The sequence below is a fragment of the Spodoptera frugiperda genome, chromosome 3, assembly GCF_023101765.2.
Source record: "Spodoptera frugiperda isolate SF20-4 chromosome 3, AGI-APGP_CSIRO_Sfru_2.0, whole genome shotgun sequence".
NCBI lineage: Eukaryota > Metazoa > Arthropoda > Insecta > Lepidoptera > Noctuidae > Spodoptera > Spodoptera frugiperda.
The window spans coordinates 6,274,573-6,293,654 of NC_064214.1; the positions used below are offsets into that span (position 1 = coordinate 6,274,573).

A 19,082-nucleotide genomic window follows, 5' to 3' on the forward strand; every position below is an offset into this window, starting at 1 on the left:
CACAGAATATTAGTTAGGATTCTGGATTTTTATGACGTTGTTCATTTGTAACTCTTCTGTTAATTTCAGAACGGCAAATGTGTGAACACAGAAGGGGATTACTACTGTCTCTGTAACCCTCATTTTATTCCTAGTCCAGACAAGAAATTCTGTATAGGTAAGTCAAGTTTTTTAATGTTTGTATAGCATAGTGTAATATAATTATGGCAGTTCTTAATTATGCTATATGTTTCTCACAGATGGTAGAGTGGGCAGCTGTTTCACATACATGAGTGAGACTGGTGAATGCGCTGATCGCTTACCGATGCCGCTGTCAAACCGTGACTGTTGCTGCGGTTACAACATGGGACGAGCGTGGGGTGACATGTGTACTCCTTGTCCGCCTAGAGGATCCAGTAAGTATTAGTATAAGTCGTTTTTACCTTTAGGGTTTTAAAACCTCTTTCATCACCTTCATTTGGGAATCAGACTTGTAATTAAATAACATAGTTCTGTTATGAAGTCTAGCTCAAGCTAGCTTCATAATCAGTAACCTGTTCTATATTTCTGTTTTTTTTTGTTATAATCTGAGAATATTCTTCTCTTTTTCAGCTGAATGGACTCATCTTTGTGGTGGTGGTGTGATACCACCAAACTGGCGTCGCAATGTAACTGGTGGTGGTGGGGAAGATGATGGCTCCGGCGGCTCATACGAACCTCCAGCTATAGCCAAGATCAATGAGTGCATGCTGAGAAACGGCATCTGTGGTTTAGGTACCTGTGTGGATAAGGATATTGGGTAAGTATTTCTTCATTGTCTCAACTTTTTAGCAATTTTTTAAGTCCTTCAAAATCATGGGTATTATTTAAAATGAACTTAGTTTTTAGTTTCCCATTGCTATCACAGTGTAAAATTTTGTTATATCTGGACAATTTATTCTTATAAAGATATTGATTCTTACTAATTGTCTTATGTTATCTCGTTTTCTCCAGGTACCAGTGTGATTGTTGGGATGGAGCTGAATCAGTAGTGCAGGATGGTAACCCGACCTGTATTGATATCGACGAATGCGCTCTCGAGTATTGTAAAGGCGGTACTTGTGTCAACAAACCTGGTGGATTTGAGTGCAGGTTAGAATCACCCGAATTTATTTCATTTTTAATTCTGTTGTGAGAGAAAATGTTGTAACGTATTTTGTCATTTTACATTTTAACAGATGTCCTCCTGGATTTGATCCGATTGAGGGTGGACTTAGATGCAGCGACAAAAACGAATGTGAATCGACACACGGAGGCATGTGCACCAATGGAGTATGCAGAAATAGCGATGGAGGGTAAGTTTAGAACTCATTTTATTGGAAAGATATCTCTTAATGTCTTGTCTCTATCTCCCTGCCCTTTTTAATATCAATTTACTTTGGGGTGATCCCTATTCTTTATTTATTCTTCTCTATTCTTCTTTATTACTTTGTTAATTACATCTCTCATGATTTATTATTTTTGTTCCATCAGATTTGAATGCGTGTGCAACCCTGGCTACGAGTCGACCGAGACAGGCCACGCGTGTCGGGACGTGGATGAGTGCCGTGACAACCCTCGCGTCTGCCGCCGCGGTCGGTGCCGCAATACTCCTGGGTCGTATGAGTGCGAGTGTGAGCCTGGCTTCTCCATCACTGCTGGGGGTTACTGCACAGATATCGATGAATGTGCTGACAAGAGCGTTTGTCAGGTTTGTATTAAAAAAACTTTAAAATACAGCTACATACCTACAAGTTTACATATTATTTTCTTTTTGTTTACTTGGTGGTGTCTGTTTTTCTTTTTTTTTTATAAAATACTGGTGGCCCACACTAGGATTGTCTCCTGTATCATGGGTGCGTTTACAAACATACAAGTTCATACAAATGACACACAGACCCTAAATAATAATTTGTGAACCACACAAAAAGTTGCTCCGTGCGGGAATCGAACCCGCTACACGTTGTACAGCAGCCGGATGACTTTCTCATGTAGAAAGTATATCTCTAAAAGTCATGATGTATTGTCATATTATTTCAAAATTTATTTTCTTCGCAGGGTGGTCGCTGCGTGAACAGCGAAGGTTCCTTCCAGTGTGTATGCGAGGCAGGATACCGCCCCACTCCTGATCGAGGAGCATGTATCGATGTCAACGAATGTTCCGAGCAACGTGTGTGCAGGAACGGGCGCTGTCACAACACGCCCGGCTCGTTCAGATGCGAGTGTTTACCCGGCTTTACTCTCAGTAACGATGGAAGAACTTGTCTTGGTAAGAGAGTCATTTAGAAAATTAAGCATCGTAGTACCGTATTTAAGTAGTACTACTTACGTACTACGGTACTACGGTCTTCTATTTAGAAGAGTCCTAGTGCTGTGTGAATAGGGTTATGTAATATTAAATGTCTATGTACAGATGAGGTTCAAGACTTGTGTTACGAGAAATACGAAGAAGGACACTGCACTTTACCGGGACAGAATCCAGTCACAAGATCCCAGTGCTGTTGCAGTTCTAGTAAAGGTAACTAAACAAACAAAGATTACTTATAAACATGACTGAGTAAATGAAGGATTAATATTTAAAAACCTATTTTGTTTTCTAGGTCTCAATTTAGGTTGGGGTGTTGCTTGCAAAAAGTGTCCTGAACATGGAAGCAAGGAATACGACATTCTTTGTCCCGAAGGCGCGAGTAAAGACAACGGAGGAGCTGACATCAACGAGTGTACCATGATCCCTGGCATCTGTCCTCACGGCACCTGCGAGAACTTGGAGCCAGGCTACAAGTGTATCTGCGACCCTGGGTTCCATCCTGACGCTGATGGAATCTGCAGGGATATTGATGAATGTGATATGCATCAGTCTGTAAGTATAGAAGCCCATATTTCTTTTGTGGTAACAGTAAATTAGATAGTAGAACTTGATTGATGGAAATCTTGTTTCGTTTCAGTATTGTACGGGCGGCCAGTGCCGCAACACTCTGGGTAGCTTCACGTGCGTATGTCCAACAGGAACTCGTTACGAACCCGACGAACAAATCTGCAGAGACATAGACGAATGCGAGGGTGAGACTCTTTTCATCGTCAAGGAATACGATCGGGGAGACATTCCCCCTATGATCCCCGTCGGAACAGGTTACCAACCTTTGTGTGACAAGTCAACACATCATAATGTTCCATCCATCGGACATTCTAACCCTGGACTACCATCATTTGACCAACATCCGAGCTTGGTCATCTACCATCCGTCGTATGGATATTGATATTTATAATTGAAACATTAATTTCACGCAATTCGAACTCATTGCACTGCTTAATTGTTCATGATAATATTATAACTGAATTAATTCGATTGAGGAACAGAGACGGGTATTTAAAAGAATTGTTCATGATGTGGAATCATTTTAAAATTGCCTGTGAATTTCATTTTACTTAATTATGGATGATTTAAAACAGAATTGGTTAATACAAAATTGGATGGTTACTTTAACGGTGTTCTTTACTTTATTTTAATACAAAATTGGAACTATGGTTTAACTTATGAATGATTTTTTGAAGCTTTCAGATGTTTTAAAAACCGTGTTTAATATTGATTACTGTTTTATAGAACAATCAAACCCATGCGACAACGGCCGCTGCATCAACTCACACGGCAGCTACGAATGTGAATGTGAAAATGGATTTGTACTCGATGCTACCGCACAACATTGCATTGGTAAGAAACTCAACTATTTTTTGAGAACAGAATGAAGTGTAGTGATTTTACGTACACGTGATAGTGGATAAACAATATTTTCTTCTTTATTATTAATGATGCTCCACAAAATAAAAGCGGTAGTGGACATGTGGACACATTGTCATTTTTGGAGGTCACAAATATCTATTTCTGTGCTTTTCCTTTACAGACAATCGTCGTGGTTCTTGTTGGCGTCGCGTGGTGGATGGTCAGTGTGAAGCGGCCGCTCTCAGGCCACTGCTGCGCCAGGAGTGTTGCTGCAGTGTGGGACTTGCTTGGGGCTCTCCTTGCGAACCTTGTGAAATTGAACACTGTCCTTGTCCTAAAGGATTTGCTAAGGTATACATTCCTTATTAGCTTCTTTAGTTAAATACCAGTATACGCATCACAGAAATATAATACGCATATTATACGATAATGTTAATGTCATCTACAACGATATATGTTTGCAGTTGGACGGTGCAACATGTCGTGATGTGGATGAGTGCCAGCTAGACTCTGAGCTGTGCATCGGCGGCACGTGTATCAACACAGACGGCTCCTACAGATGCGAGTGTCCACCGGGACTTGCACTTGACACCACTGGTGGGTAATCTTGTTTGATAGACCAGAAATATTAGAAACTCTGAGAATTATGAAGTTAATGTGTTTCTTAACATGCTTCTAGGCAACCGTTGTGTGGACACACGTCGGGAGTACTGTTACACAGACTTCATTGGTGGACGTTGCTCCAACCCACTCCAGATTGAAGTGCTCAGGGCTGTATGTTGCTGTTCTTCTCTCGGAAAAGCTTGGGGTGATCACAGATGCGAAGCCTGTCCTAAAAAGGGTAAGTTGGTTGAATTAGATGAATAATTTTAAGAACATCTTCGTGGGTTTCTAATATTATATATGGTCGTTTCTACAGGAACGGACGCATACCGTAACCTGTGCATTGCGGAGGGTACTGGTCATACTCCTACTGTCTGGGATCGTCCCGGGGATCCGTCCGGTAATGGATCTACCATCTGGGGAGGTGGTAATGGTCATGGTGGCAGCGGTGGAGGAGGTGGAGGTGGGGGCGGACCTGGCGACTATGATTGGGGAACTGGAGGAGGAGAGGATAACTGGGGGAACATCACTGGGGACAGTTGGCATAAAGGTGGACCCGGAGTGATACCGGGACAGATGGAGGTCAATGAGTGCGCCGCATTCCCTGGGCTCTGTGGACATGGTCGCTGTAGGAACCTTGTTGGAACCTTCACTTGCGACTGTTTCCCTGGTTATGAGAAGGTTAGTTAATTGCTAAACTATTTTAAAGATACATCTTCTACAAATAATTATATACCTTTGACCAAGTTGATTTTAAAGTACTATCTTCACTATTTTTATTTAAGGATTCAAAGAACCACACGTGTGTTGATGTGAACGAGTGTGAGATAGTCGATGGTGTGTGTGGCGCTGGTGAGTGCCGTAACACTGAGGGTAGCTTCACCTGCCACTGTCACCCTGGACACAAAGCTGATGATTTCTCTAAAGTATGCGTTGGTAAGTAAGGTCGTCGATTGTAAAAATCAAGATTCTATTTAAGCAACATTGTTTATTAATTTGTTATTTCTCTTAGATATTGACGAGTGTGCTGAAACCCGAGGCTTGTGTCGTGGTGGTCGCTGCATCAACACTCCTGGATCATTCCGTTGTGAATGTGGACCCGGCATGGAGTTATCTCCCGATAGACTGTCTTGCAAGGATGTAGATGAATGTTCCATTACCTCTGGTAAGATCATTTTTCATATCAATAAGAAGCTGATGCTAGCTTTTATAAGATTTTTTAATCACATATTAATAATGAACTGACTGACTTATTTACTTTTCCAGGTATCTGTAGCAACGGTGCTTGTGAAAATCTTATGGGCACATACCAGTGTGTGTGCGACGAAGGTTATGCGCAGTCTACCGTCAAATCCCATTGTGAGGACATAGATGAGTGTACCGAGGATCCCACCAGATGTCAGCACGAATGTGTTAATACGCCCGGATCTTACCATTGTACTTGTCGGTAAGTGGATTTCGACCAGCTGATATTGTGATCACTTGACAAACTAGGCGAGTTAATGATAGACGAATATTAGCAATCCGATTAGAAAAATGTGCTTAATAACTTTCTGTTACATAGGGATGGCTGGCATCTCCGTGCTGACGGTCGCACGTGTCGTGATATAGATGAATGTGGTAAAGGCGCTCGTCCCTGTGGAGGTGGGGAGTGCAGGAACACTCCTGGATCTTACGTCTGTACCTGCTCTGATGGGCTGCTACCTTCACCTGATGGATCTAAGCCAACATGCCAGGATATCGACGAGTGTGCTGATGTAAGGAGAATAGAATTAAAATGACATTTTGTTTTGTTTACTTTTTAATTTATCACTACATTTTAACTTTTTTTTTACTTAGGTACCAGATCTATGCGGTGCTGGCGAGTGTCACAACACGATCGGTAGCTTCGTGTGCCGCTGTCCTGACGGCTACAGCGTCAAGCCGGAGCAAGGTCCAGCCTGTACTGATGATGATGAATGCGAACTCGGCACCTGTGACTGCCATCCTGCTGCTGATTGTATTAACTTACCTGTAAGTATGAACTCTACGGTTGGCATTTTGGATGGGTGCTCGTAACTGATATCAGCGCAACGTATCTCGACTTCCACATATCAAATTATTGTTCTATTAAACATCCTATTAGATGTGTAGGTAAACTTATTCACGGCCCATGACATGACACAGATAAAAGTACCTACTAATACGTGGACAAAATAAATATGTCATAACATTATGTTGCAAAGCTTGAAACTTAAAGGAATTTTAAATAAAAATTATTTTCCACCAGGGTTCCTTCCAATGCCGCTGTCGGGACGGATGGCGAGGTGATGGAACTGAATGCGAGGATATTGACGAGTGTCTCACCAACAATGGTGGTTGCCATCCGCGCGCTACTTGTACCAACACTGACGGATCCTTCATGTGTCTCTGTGATACTGGATACAAGGGAGATGGGTAAGTGACGCTGGAAATAATCATCACCTCTGTTTTCTTTTGAATTTTTGGATACGCTCTTCTGCACGCCTCGTTACCTGTGTCATTTACATATATCCTTGTCCAGTCTTCTGGGTGATCGACCTTTAAGTACCTTAATATCATTTCTGGATTATAACTACGTATTATATTCAATTGCAGTTATTCTTGCGTGGACATCGATGAGTGTGCCAACGACCCCACCCTGTGTGAGAATGGACACTGTACCAACACGCCCGGTGGATACGAATGTGACTGCGATGTCGGCTTCACCAAGTCTCCTGATGGAAGGTCTTGTCTTGGTACGTATTTGACTTACAGGTCCCTGAAAACTTGCAACATAATTCATTCTCTGTGTTTGGAGATTTTGTCATTGTAATACTTTATTTGGAATGTTACAGACATGGACGAATGTGCGACATTCGACAACGTGTGTGTCTTCGGTCGCTGTGTGAACACCTACGGCATGTTCAAATGTATCTGCGATAAGGGATACCAGTCCGACAGCATTGATGATTGTAAGTGTGACTTTACCAGGTAACCTTCTGCAATTTATGCAGATTTAAATAATCACACATACGTACGCGTTTTACAAGTATTTTCTGGTCTTTGTATAGAGATCGCACCGAGAAACAAATACCACGAAAATGACCCTTATTTTAAAGCTTATAATATAATGCTTCTATTTGTTTTAGTGATGCCCGGCTTCAACTGTACTGATGTGGACGAGTGCAAGTCACCACAATCTTGTCAATATGGACAGTGCATCAACACACAAGGTTCTTACATCTGCAGGTGTCCACCTAACTATGAGCTGGTCTCTGACGGCACTGCTTGCTACGGTAAGTTACTTTAGAGATTTGCAAATATATGTTTATGCACTTTGTCTCTTTTCATTGAAGATTTAGTTTAATAAACGTTTGATAACTCTGACTTAAAATTGTTAAAAAGAGGAAATTGTTTACACCTTTCAAAACAAATTTATCTATTCTCTTCTTCGTATTATTATTTTATTTCTGTCTTTCCTATCGTTGTATCATCTGCTTCATTTACACCTTCCAGATTCCAGAAAGGCGCGTTGTTATGGTAAAGTGGACTTGAAATCTGGCACTGAACATTGTCGAGACAGTGACGAGCTATCGGAAGATGGCACAATGGCAGCCTGCTGTTGTTCTGTTGGTAAGTCCAATAACAGCTTCAAATTGTTTTTCGAGTTTCAGTTCTATTGGTGTTAAATAATAATTGTGTGTTCTAGGTGCCGCTTGGGGCAACTACTGCGACTTATGTCCGGAACCTGGATCCGAAGCTTATAGACAACTTTGTCCTGGCGGTCCAGGGTACCAACCTGTTCTGGAACCTGTAAGTTTTATTACCAGGCTAGATTTCTGAAACATCAAACCTTAAACATTAAAAAAATATTGTTTGCATTCTCATTTCTGTATCCATCTTTTTCAGCCATCATACGTAGTGACTCTAGCTGATATCGACGAATGTGCCCAACACCCTGCCCTGTGTGAGCACGGCACGTGTACCAACACCTTCGGATCGTTCGTCTGCACGTGTGGAGATGGCTGGCAGCTCACGCACGACGAGCAGCGCTGTGAGGACATTGACGAGTGCGCCAGGCCTGATATTTGTGGACCTGGTATTTGCAGAAACATGCAGGGATCCTATGTGTGCTTGTGCCCGGAGGGCTATGTGGCAATGCCCAATGGAAGTAAGTATGAGTTGATTTGAAAGTTAGGCTATATATGTTCAAATACTCAAACGCCACTAAATTTTAAGTCGCTCTCTATATTTCTGTCACCATATATTCTTTAATTCAGTTAATTGATTGAGATAGCACGATATTTGAGTATAACTTAAAATTGATTGGCATTTCAGTATCCGGGCGATAGGCAACCAATTCATTTCATTCACTCATTTCACTTATATGCGTTTATTAACTCTAATTTAATTTTTCCAGAGGAATGTGTGGATGTCCGTCAGCGTCAATGTTACATGGACTGGGAGCCAGACACTGGTCGCTGCACTGGTGCTGCCGGTGTACCTCAGACTAAGTACCTGTGCTGCTGCTCCGTCGGTAAAGCCTGGGGAGCACCCTGCGAGCCCTGTCCTGACAAGGGATCCCACGAACACATGGCGCTCTGCGGAGAGAAACCTGGAGAGTACATCAACCCTATGACTAATGAAACTAAGCCGATTAATGAGTGTGACATCATGCCACAGCTGTGTAAACCTGGTACTTGTCACGATACACCGACTGGATTCCAATGTGGATGTGATCATGGGTAAGAATATTTTCACAAACATGGTGCCTTCTTCTACAAAATAATTGAAAAACATTTGCTTAATAAGTTTCTATTTCTTTCTAGGTACGAGCACGACAACACATCGCACTTATGTCGCGATATCGACGAGTGTGCACTACACCGCACTCCATGCCGCGGTCTCGCACAGTGCGTGAACTTGCCCGGAGCGTACGAGTGTCGCTGTCCACCTGGATACAGGCTCACAGCCTCGCTGGATGAGTGCGAGGATGTCGATGAGTGCGCAGACGAGAGACTTTGTGAACACGGCGAGTGTAGGAACACTATTGGATCTTACAGGTAATTGAATAATTGCAAGTTATTACACGGTATTTTACAAACTGTCTTGGTTTGATGAAGAAGCTGATGACGATTTAGATGTTACTTTATAATGTGGTTAATAAGTTCATGGCTTTAATATAGTTTCATTTGTCTCCAGATGCGACTGCAAGCCTGGTTACACACTAAGGGACAACGTCTGCCGTGATGTGGACGAGTGCTCGCGTCCTCGACCGATGTGCCGCAATGGTACCTGCGAGAACCTGCCCGGGTCCTACATGTGCCACTGTGATGATGGATTTAAACCTGGTGCCAATAATGACTGTATCGGTAAGTTTTGCAGATTATATAAGTGTAATCGAAACAATGTAACCAAGAATTGTAGTGTGAATCTGATTGAAAAAGAGTAACCTATGGAGTTTCTTGCTCGTTCTTCTCCATAGGAATCTACACTTTGGAACGAGCAAATAGCTTCACTAGAGGACTGACCGACAGACAGACGTTATTAATATTATCATATTTGCTTTGATGTTCAAAGTGCCTTACTGGTCTATTTGAAATAAATAATTTTGACTTTGACTTAAAAAAATAAGTCAGTTTAATCTGGTAACTAACTCTGATTTCATATACACAGATATCAACGAGTGCCGTGAAGGTGGCATGGTGTGCCGCAACGGTCGCTGCCGTAACACAGTGGGTTCGTTCCGGTGTGAGTGTGCGCCAGGGTACGCGCTGACGGCGGACGCGCGTCACTGCCGCGATGTGGATGAGTGCTCCGAGCTGCCACACCCTTGCGGCAGGGATGGATCACCTTCCTGTACCAATACCAATGGAGGGTCAGTATCTGAGCCATTTATGTATAAGGCAATAAAAACCCTTAGCAGAAGTTAATGTTAAAATCGAGATCACAAAACTTTTAATGAATAGCTAAAGTTTTTCTTTTCTTTACCTAAATTAAACAATCTCTTCATGAATGATCTCCAATTTTATATCTTTTTATCTTTAATATAAATAATTTCTCGTTTTAGATACGAATGTTCATGCGGTGCTGGATGGAGACTTGTGGGCCGTCGCTGCGTGGACCGGGACGAGTGCAAAGAGATTCAATACGTTTGTGCTGGTGGCGAGTGCAGGAACTTCAATGGCGGGTGAGTTACAAATCAAAACCTTATTTCACTTAAAGATAAAGCTCAAAATTGGTTTTTATAATGAATTGTTTCATTTTCCAGTTACGTATGCGACTGTCCTCCCGGTTGGCGTTTCGATAAAGCAGCTGCTATCTGTGTGGATGAACGGAAAGAGCTTTGTTATGATGAATGGGACTCAGGTCGGTGCCACCGAGCTAGACCTCTGCAGCTCGGAAGACCCGAGTGTTGCTGTTCTGAAGGTACGTGACCCTACAGTTCTACTTAAACTGGTAAACATGGAATAAGTTCTGTGGTCTTATGAAACATATTTTTCCATCATTAGGTGCTGCTTGGGGTAGATATTGTGAACGCTGTCCGGCTCCAGATTCTCCCGAATTCCTACGAATTTGTCAAGGTGGAATGGGCCGACCAAATCTTACTCAGGTTAGTTCTAAAACTATCGCTTAAGTTCCTTAAACTAGTCTCTAATATTGGTTTTCAAGACATGCTTTTATATGGAACTAGCAAACCAGGCGAACTCCGTTTCGCCACCAATGATTTTCCCTGTTTTCCTGCTTTTCTTTTGATTTTTTTTCCTGAATTTTCTTTGCTATAAACCTCACGGAGCCCGAGACCTTTCCAACGAATGCAAAACCGTGGAAATCGGTTCGTGCGTTCTGCAGTTATAGCGTCAGGAAGGAAAACCCGACTTATTTTTATATAATAGATAATTTCCTGTATTTGTATAAAGATTTTAATTAATAAAATCTGTTCTTTTCAGGACTTAGACGAGTGTAAGGTCCGCCCCGACGTTTGTAAGGGCGGTCGCTGTATCAACACGGATGGCTCCTTCCGCTGCGAGTGTCCACCGGGCTACACGCTGGACGAGACGGGGCTGGTGTGTGTGGACGCTGACGAATGCGCTGCCGACCCCAGGATCTGTGGCAACGGAACCTGTACCAACACCCCTGGAGGATACGAGTGTAGATGTAACTTTGGATTCACGCAGGGTCCTGAACAGGTAATGCTTGTTTAGCATTTATTACACTGTATTATAAGATTGTTCCTAAAGTGCGTACCCTGTGATGGCAATAAAAAATTGGGTGATATATTTTCATAATGAGTGTGATCATACCTAAGTTATTTCTTTAATTATACTTGCGCGAACAGCACGGTTGGATTATCTCTCTCTCTCTGTAGTCGGCCCCTCATTACTGAGGATCGTGGTCATCATTGGATTTGCATTTGGAGCGAATTATTTGCCTTCATCGGTTTCTGTCCATCGCATCATGAACGAGTTGGTGGTGGAAGGTAGATGACTTATCAAATAAATTCCTTTTCCAGACGTGTGTGGATATAGACGAATGTGCAGAAGGGCGTGCGATGTGTACATTCCGTTGTCACAACACGGCTGGTTCGTTCCGATGCACGTGCCCCTATGGGTACGCGGTGGCCCCCGACGGAGTACACTGCAAGGACATCGATGAGTGCGCACAGGATAACAAAGTGTGCCCCCATGCTTGTGAAAATGTTGTCGGTTCTTACATGTGCAAGTGTCCTGAGGGTGAGTTTTTAAGCTCAATTGTTACTTAATACATTGTTTAAAGGAATAGCTCTGTACCCTTAGTATGAGTTTCCTTTACGTTTAACGTAATCGATACGACAGCGCGTTCGGCGCACTAATTGGCCGGCTGGAATAAACCAACCAATCAGAGCGCCGAATCGATTTCGATTACTTAAAATGTAAATCAAACTCATACTAAGGGTACTGATTAAATGTCTGCCTATTTCTTAACTTTTCCGTTTCTCATCTTTCAGGCTACAGACGCACATCGTCTCCACATGACGCACCAGACGCCTGCGAGGACATTGATGAGTGTTCAGAGAACCCAGACCGGTGCTCTCCCGGCGTCTGCATTAATACTGAGGGAGGATTCGTCTGCGACTGTGATGCTGGATACCAACCCAGCGAAGATGGAATGGCTTGTATTGGTAAGGGCAAAAAGTTATCAGCTTTTGTGACAAATAAAGAACTGGTATTAAAATAGAACGTTCCAACTTAGAAGTATCTTACTTTGTTCTAATGAATGAATGTAAATGTTTTACAGATCATCGCACTGGTATGTGCCATAGATCCTTAGTATCAGGTCGATGTATGCCGGAGCCGTGGCCACGAGCTATTGCATCAACACCTGTACCTCCTGCACATGTCACCAAGTAAGTAGACATACAACATCTACGGCAGGCGGATCATTTCTTATTTATGTACCTTTAATGAAACTGTGGTAATTTCCCTAGGGCCCAATGTTGCTGTACCCTTGGCGTAGCTTGGGGTCCAGAGTGCGAGCTATGTCCTCAACCTGGTACTCCTGAACGACTTGAACTCTGCTCTCCTATTAACTTGGGTCCTGGTATCGGAGGACCAGGCGGCGGAATGATACCTGGTCTCACTGGTGAGAACCACGGCTTGATTGGAAATGGTATAGACATGTTTGATGTGGACGAATGCGCTGCTATGCCTGGATTATGTGCACCCGGCAGATGTGTCAACACTATTGGCAGGTAGGACATTACAAGATTAATAGATACTGATTTTGAATTTAGTTGTAGTGCAATATTTAATTATTAAATTTATATTTATAGTTTCCGCTGCGTATGTGGTCGTGGTTACAAGGCAGCTGGCGATGTTTGCGCTGACGTCGATGAGTGTAGCGTCAGACCTCCTCCATGCGAACAGCTCTGTAAGAACACTGAGGGCTCCTACGAGTGTCTCTGTAGAACTGGCTATGAAGTGGACGAAGATGGGGCCAACTGTAGAGATGTGGATGAATGTGAACGTGGAACACATACCTGTCAACAGATCTGTAGTAACACTGAGGGATCTTACGAGTGTTCTTGTCAAGATGGATATGAAAAGAGGGGTGATGCTTGTGTTGGTGAGTGTCTACTGATTATATCTTTTTTGTAAATTATTTTATAGATTTTTCAACTTCTTTTTTTTCTATCTCTCAAGATGTGAACGAGTGTCACGAAGAAGGCTTGTGTCCACCGCCTGGCAAGTGTGTGAACTTGTTGGGTTCGTTCCGCTGCGTGTGTCCACGTGGATTCCGCCTCGACATCGCGGGTGCTCGCTGCCTCGACCGAGACGAATGTGACGATGGACGCTGCCAATCTCCATGCAGAAATTACGCTGGAGGATACCGTTGCGACTGTCCTGCAGGTAATATACGAGTATTCTTAGAAGAGAATCTTTGATTTATTAGAATACCCTACCCTTTAAAAAAGTGCGTGTGAAGCCTTGTTCAGAAAGATAGTCACTTCATATGTAGTTCAAGTTACTTAGAAAGCGTGCGCCTAAAACGGGAACTAGTACGCCCGGCTACAATATTTTTAGCGGGACTTGAAGCCGACTGGGGTAGCTAATAAGTACAAGTTTGAAAGTATAGATGGCGTTGTGCTAAATTATTTTCTTTTAACTGATTTTTATTCAGGAATTTGTGGTCACAAGTGCCACTGTGCAATGAGTTTCTGGTTATTAAATTCCTGGTACGAGAAAATTTTATTTTTTAATGTTTCGAGTGCACTGAGTATGTTTTGATGATAACGTAAGCATTATAACCATAATTTTCCAGGCACAACTCGGTCATCAAGCGGTGTGTGCGTGCCACAAGACCCTTGTACTGCTGGACCGTGCGGTACGTCACCATGCTTTGCCGTGGGTGGGGCCTACCGGTGCGGCTGTCCCTCTGGATACGGATGGGATGCCGGACACGCTGTTTGTCTTCAGGTACGCAAAAACTGTTATGAAATGTTAGGGAACTTATTACAATGCTTTGTTGTCATTGAATACCCTGCTATTCTGTTAGCTACAATGTGACATCTTAGCACAAAACGCATGAACAGCATTCTGGAATGGTACAGTTACGTGAACACCTAAGTCGAAACACATAATAATTAAGTTCTTTGTATGTTTAGTTGGCAGGTGGTTGTGCTACCGCCAGTTGTCTCTACGGCTGCAACTCCTTCGGCGAGTCCTACCAGTGCGGCTGCCCCGCTGGGTACCAGCTGGTGGGCGCGGGACACTGTCTCACTGCACTGGACGGAGCTCTCCCACCTGATGATATCGGAGACGCTCCAGTCTTCCCTGTTCGTGATCAGTATAAGATTGGCGGTGACAAAGACTTGATATCTACTGAAGGTTGCTTCAGTTGTAAGGTGAGATTTTAAAGAATTTTGGTTTAAACTGTTAAGCAGCTTGTTCTTCTACACGTACCTATACTTATGCTTCAAACATTAATCTTTAAATTATTATTTAAAGGTGAACGGCCGGAGACGAAGAGCTCCAGATGAAGCGATAGTATACGCTAATGGCACAATGATTGTACGAAAACGGAAAAGGAGAAGTCGACGTAAGTATCACAAGAGTTTATAGGTACTAAAATCTTTTATGAACATCTTAAATGCTTAAAATATTTTGGTGATACAGTTTTAGGTAATTTATTCGAAATATGAAACCATTTTACATATACTTAGTTCAGGTTAACATACTGTTAACATACATACATACATATCGTCACGCCTTTAATCCCCGAAGGGGTAGGCAGAGGTGCACGTTATGGCACGTAATGCCACTGTGTACACCCACTTTTCACAATTAATGTTATAAGTCCCATGTAATAGGTGGTGAGCCTATTGCTATATACCGGGCACATTTCCAGACTCTGTGTTACCACTGAGAAATTTTCGAAAAATCGAAAAAAGCCCAGTCAGCCGAGACCTCTTGCCCGGCAGTCGCACTTGCAACCACTCGGCCAACGTCTTTAATGGGAAACTAAATCTATCTTATGCTTGTTGACCAGGCCGGCGTTCGTTGTTGGAGCCTGAAGCGGAGCTGATCGTGGTGTCGGCGACTCCGCAGCAGACGTGGGGCCGCGCGCCGCTGCTGCGCCTGCTGCCGGCCGAGGGCGGCGCGCGGGCGCACTACCGCATCGCTTACGGAGACGACCAGAAAGACTTCGTGCTCTCCAAGCGAGATGGCACCTGGGCGCTCAGGCTGCGAAGGCATCTTAAGAGCCAGGTAAGTGAATGGTGGAGTTCCAATATTGTTGTTCCCACGTTAGGTACTTGTAAGTTCGGACGATACTAAATATTACATTAAAGTACAAATAGGTAGCGTCTCTGAGGCGTGAAGCTGATTGAGTCAGAACCTGCAAGTCCTGCTTATCATTTAATTTTGGAAACTTCTTTATTCTATTATGGTTTACTAGTATGGTGGTTACATGGGCTTTGTGTTGCAGACGGCTCTGGAGAGACAACTGGAGCTGGAGGCGCGGTTCGTGGCGCCCCCGGTGAGCGTGGCGAGGCGGCGCTCGCGGCGCCAGGCGGCCGAGGTGCCGGCGCCGCTGCGGCTGTACGTGTCCGTGCGCGTGGCGCCACTGGCTCGCTGACCGTGACGTCACACGCCGCCTACTACGCTACAGACAGTGCTACCCTTCCATACACTGACGTGTGCGCAAATATCGACAAATATCTCTTACCTCGTGCCTTATTAAACCGTCGACATGTTGCGCCTAGGGGGCGCTGTCTGTAGCTACTGTTTTGTGTCCAGTAGTGAGACTTGTAAATATACTCCTTATTTATAACACTGCCAACTTCAACGACTGCCAATTTGTATGTAAATTGTTAAAGTTACTATAAAATTAATTGATTTAGTCGAACGTATCGCTAAGGTTCCCCGATTGGAATGTATCGATGAAGTCTCACTACACAATGAAATTAATTGATGTGTCATTGAAATGATAGACTGGTTCTGTTTCATGTGTGACTAAATATTATGTGCCGACGGAATTGTTGTGTTTTGATGTTCATGTGAGAATCGACTCGGTTACTGCGATTATTTTGATAAAGTTTTATAATGTTCGATATGACCGTCCCCACAAAATATTTGCCGCATGTCTCCATCGGGTCGGGCCGGGTCGGCTCGGTCGGCCTCGTCGGCAGTATTAAATAATTTGTGTGAGATTGAATGCATAATACGTAGTTAGTTCACGATTATACCGATCGACGTAATATCGATGTTTTGTTATGGAAATAGAATCGATAATTTTGTAATATTAACAATACATCACTAGTTCATTTGCCATTGATATGAAAGCCAGTGAGTAGTTTACTCTCATTATCGTAAGCGAACTAATTATCGTTTATTTAAGGTCTTGTTTCTTCAACCCTATTGACCAAATTAATTTAATTGTCTGTACTTTACGCATTTTTTAAAACTGTTTTTTTACGTTTATTTTATCAGACGAGAAGGATATCAACTTGACATTTTGTATTTGATATTGACTTGTTCGTAGGAAAGAAGACTTTGAATAATTACATGCCTATTTATTTTTTTATATTCAATCTGAAATGTTAGCACCCAGTAATGGTTGTATGAAGCCACGAAGTAATTGCGAAATATTTAGTAAAATCATTAACTTTGGCCCTTTTAATTTCTTCTATTGAAAGTACAAAAACCAATGCAATAGTCTTGTTTGTAAATATGTGTATACAATATTAAAATTAATATAAAATATTTAGTTGTGTTAGTAAGAAATATTATAAGAACTATTTTTATTTTAACTTAGACCTAAGGTGAAATGGATCAAAACGAAATTAATAAATTTTTAATTCGAGATGTTGTTTTAATGTTAATAATGAGTGAGATTATCATGAGAATGAGAGGTTCCCCGAAGTAGGGTATAATCTATTAGCGGGTTGCGATTGAAACCTGGGATTTCTCATGCCGCTTAGTAAGTACCCATTAAGTATCTAATGATGAAAGGTACATTACAGTAGGTACATTCAATTTTTAATCTAGGTGTGGAACGAGGAGGTTGACCAAAGAATCAGGCCTTTTTTCAATGTCCTTGGTGTGTATTTTGTCTCTGATGCCAATTGTGGCATCCATGATTGTAAAAATAAATATAATGTCATTCACAGCAAAATGACAGTCTAAGATAGTAAGATCATAACATTGAAATATAGAAACGTAATTTTTCTTAAAAATTTTTCAGTAATTCTGTTTAGCGGAATGTAGTTACAAATACGACGGGAGAGTTCCTTTTTGTCGGTTACAGTAATATCACGAACACGTAGGCTTACTTAAAAATAGTAACAAAATGGCCAAGAAAGGTGAAGAGGAATTTTCATGTAAGATGTTCAGCAACAAGTTCTTCATCCTGTGCGCCATCGGAGGCTCAGTCGCGTGCGGCACCACGCATACCTTCGTGACGCCGCTCGACCTGGTCAAGTGCCGGCTGCAGGTGGACCCCCAAAAGTACAAGTCCATTGGCACAGGGTTCCTTGTGTCCTACAGAGATGGGGGTATCAAGAATCTCGTGAAAGGCTGGGCGCCCACTTTCATTGGATATTCAATACAAGGTGCCGCCAAGTTCTGTGGATACGAATACTTCAAGTACAAGTATTCCAATATGGTCGACTTGGAAAGTGCTTACTTGTACAGAACGTATCTGTACCTGGCAGCTGCAGCGTCTGCCGAGTTTATTGCCGACGTGTTCCTGGCACCGCTGGAGGCCACCAAGGTGCGGATGCAGACGACGCCCGGCTACACGTCCATGATGAGGAAGGCCATGCCGCACATGGCCAGCACGGAAGGAATCGGGACATTCTACAAGGGACTCGCGCCGCTGTGGGGGCGGCAGGTGCCCTACACTATGATGAAGTTTGCTTCATTTGAAAAAACTTTGGAGTTATTGTACGATAAAGTTGTGCCAAAGCCCCGGGCCGATTGTACGAAGGTGGAACAGTTGATAGTAACATTCACTGCCGGGTACATCGCGGGTGTTCTGTGCGCGATAGTATCGCATCCCTCCGATACGCTCGTGTCCAAGTTGAACAAGGACCCTGGCTCCAGCATCGGCAGCATCATCAAAGACGTGGGCTTCGTCGGCATCTGGCGCGGCCTGGTCGCGCGTATCATTATGATAGGTACGCTCACGGGCCTACAGTGGTTCGTATACGACGCATTCAAGGTGTACACCAAAATGCCTCGTCCTCCACCTCCAGATATGCCAGAGTCGCTCAAAAAGAGATTAGCGGAAGAAGAGAAGAAGAAGAAGAAATGAAAATATTTAGGTAACGACGGTTGTTTAGTGAATTAATAAAATGAACGTCCCAATAATTCTGTGTGTGGCGTCCCAATACTTCCCGACGACTTACAACTCATGTATATTTAAAATAAAAATGCATTACGATTATAATAGTGGAATTATCTAAATTAACTGGAATCACGAAGATTTGTAAGTTGCCCCACATTCGATACAATTTAATCGATATTGTTGGTCTTAAGTCTCTTCTACTTTCAATTCGTAACCTGCTATATTATCAGTTACATAATTTGTTGACCGGTTCCTAGTGATATGTTGTGTCCCTTTAGTTTGTTACCTAATTAGCTGCTTTTGTTATTATTTCTCGTGATGGCCTTCGGGCGTCTTAAACCCCGGTAAGTACCAATATGATTTTTCCTAGTTATTACTTTCTCAGATTATTTATACAATACTGACATACGATGAAGGAAAATAGTTAAAATTTGAA

The 19,082-nt window shown here is 42.8% G+C and overlaps 2 protein-coding genes across 3 annotated transcripts in view; both read left to right on the forward strand.

The window, feature by feature from the left end:
- The window catches only part of LOC118273920 (fibrillin-2), a 34,908-nt gene extending 17,747 nt beyond the window's left edge, over window positions 1-17,161 (forward strand). The window contains exons 9-54 of one of the 2 annotated variants that reach the window (XM_035591130.2): window positions 70-157; window positions 240-395; window positions 592-778; window positions 973-1,110; window positions 1,197-1,313; window positions 1,492-1,708; window positions 2,056-2,266; window positions 2,411-2,515; window positions 2,598-2,857; window positions 2,943-3,126; window positions 3,599-3,706; window positions 3,897-4,066; window positions 4,180-4,312; window positions 4,395-4,556; window positions 4,635-4,999; window positions 5,104-5,254; window positions 5,331-5,483; window positions 5,585-5,765; window positions 5,883-6,075; window positions 6,158-6,331; window positions 6,588-6,754; window positions 6,935-7,074; window positions 7,174-7,290; window positions 7,468-7,614; window positions 7,835-7,951; window positions 8,028-8,131; window positions 8,228-8,489; window positions 8,739-9,063; window positions 9,148-9,381; window positions 9,521-9,690; window positions 9,995-10,196; window positions 10,389-10,508; window positions 10,590-10,747; window positions 10,831-10,931; window positions 11,269-11,508; window positions 11,832-12,051; window positions 12,306-12,479; window positions 12,596-12,704; window positions 12,786-13,049; window positions 13,131-13,423; window positions 13,501-13,707; window positions 14,120-14,274; window positions 14,463-14,702; window positions 14,806-14,896; window positions 15,347-15,564; window positions 15,785-17,161. In XM_035591130.2, the coding sequence (XP_035447023.2) occupies window positions 70-157; window positions 240-395; window positions 592-778; window positions 973-1,110; window positions 1,197-1,313; window positions 1,492-1,708; window positions 2,056-2,266; window positions 2,411-2,515; window positions 2,598-2,857; window positions 2,943-3,126; window positions 3,599-3,706; window positions 3,897-4,066; window positions 4,180-4,312; window positions 4,395-4,556; window positions 4,635-4,999; window positions 5,104-5,254; window positions 5,331-5,483; window positions 5,585-5,765; window positions 5,883-6,075; window positions 6,158-6,331; window positions 6,588-6,754; window positions 6,935-7,074; window positions 7,174-7,290; window positions 7,468-7,614; window positions 7,835-7,951; window positions 8,028-8,131; window positions 8,228-8,489; window positions 8,739-9,063; window positions 9,148-9,381; window positions 9,521-9,690; window positions 9,995-10,196; window positions 10,389-10,508; window positions 10,590-10,747; window positions 10,831-10,931; window positions 11,269-11,508; window positions 11,832-12,051; window positions 12,306-12,479; window positions 12,596-12,704; window positions 12,786-13,049; window positions 13,131-13,423; window positions 13,501-13,707; window positions 14,120-14,274; window positions 14,463-14,702; window positions 14,806-14,896; window positions 15,347-15,564; window positions 15,785-15,934 (8,178 nt within the window). In that variant the 3' untranslated portion in view covers window positions 15,935-17,161. The remainder of the gene's footprint in view (window positions 1-69; window positions 158-239; window positions 396-591; window positions 779-972; window positions 1,111-1,196; window positions 1,314-1,491; window positions 1,709-2,055; window positions 2,267-2,410; window positions 2,516-2,597; window positions 2,858-2,942; window positions 3,127-3,598; window positions 3,707-3,896; window positions 4,067-4,179; window positions 4,313-4,394; window positions 4,557-4,634; window positions 5,000-5,103; window positions 5,255-5,330; window positions 5,484-5,584; window positions 5,766-5,882; window positions 6,076-6,157; window positions 6,332-6,587; window positions 6,755-6,934; window positions 7,075-7,173; window positions 7,291-7,467; window positions 7,615-7,834; window positions 7,952-8,027; window positions 8,132-8,227; window positions 8,490-8,738; window positions 9,064-9,147; window positions 9,382-9,520; window positions 9,691-9,994; window positions 10,197-10,388; window positions 10,509-10,589; window positions 10,748-10,830; window positions 10,932-11,268; window positions 11,509-11,831; window positions 12,052-12,305; window positions 12,480-12,595; window positions 12,705-12,785; window positions 13,050-13,130; window positions 13,424-13,500; window positions 13,708-14,119; window positions 14,275-14,462; window positions 14,703-14,805; window positions 14,897-15,346; window positions 15,565-15,784) is intronic. The other variant, XM_035591132.2, reaches the window with a different exon arrangement.
- Window positions 17,162-17,452: 291 nt separating this feature from the next.
- On the forward strand, window positions 17,453-18,748 carry LOC118274291 (phosphate carrier protein, mitochondrial-like). The gene has a single exon (XM_035591754.2). The coding sequence runs from the start codon at window positions 17,648-17,650 to the stop codon at window positions 18,611-18,613; it is 966 nt and encodes a 321-aa protein (XP_035447647.1). The 5' UTR covers window positions 17,453-17,647; the 3' UTR covers window positions 18,614-18,748.
- The last annotated feature ends 334 nt before the right edge of the window (window positions 18,749-19,082 follow it).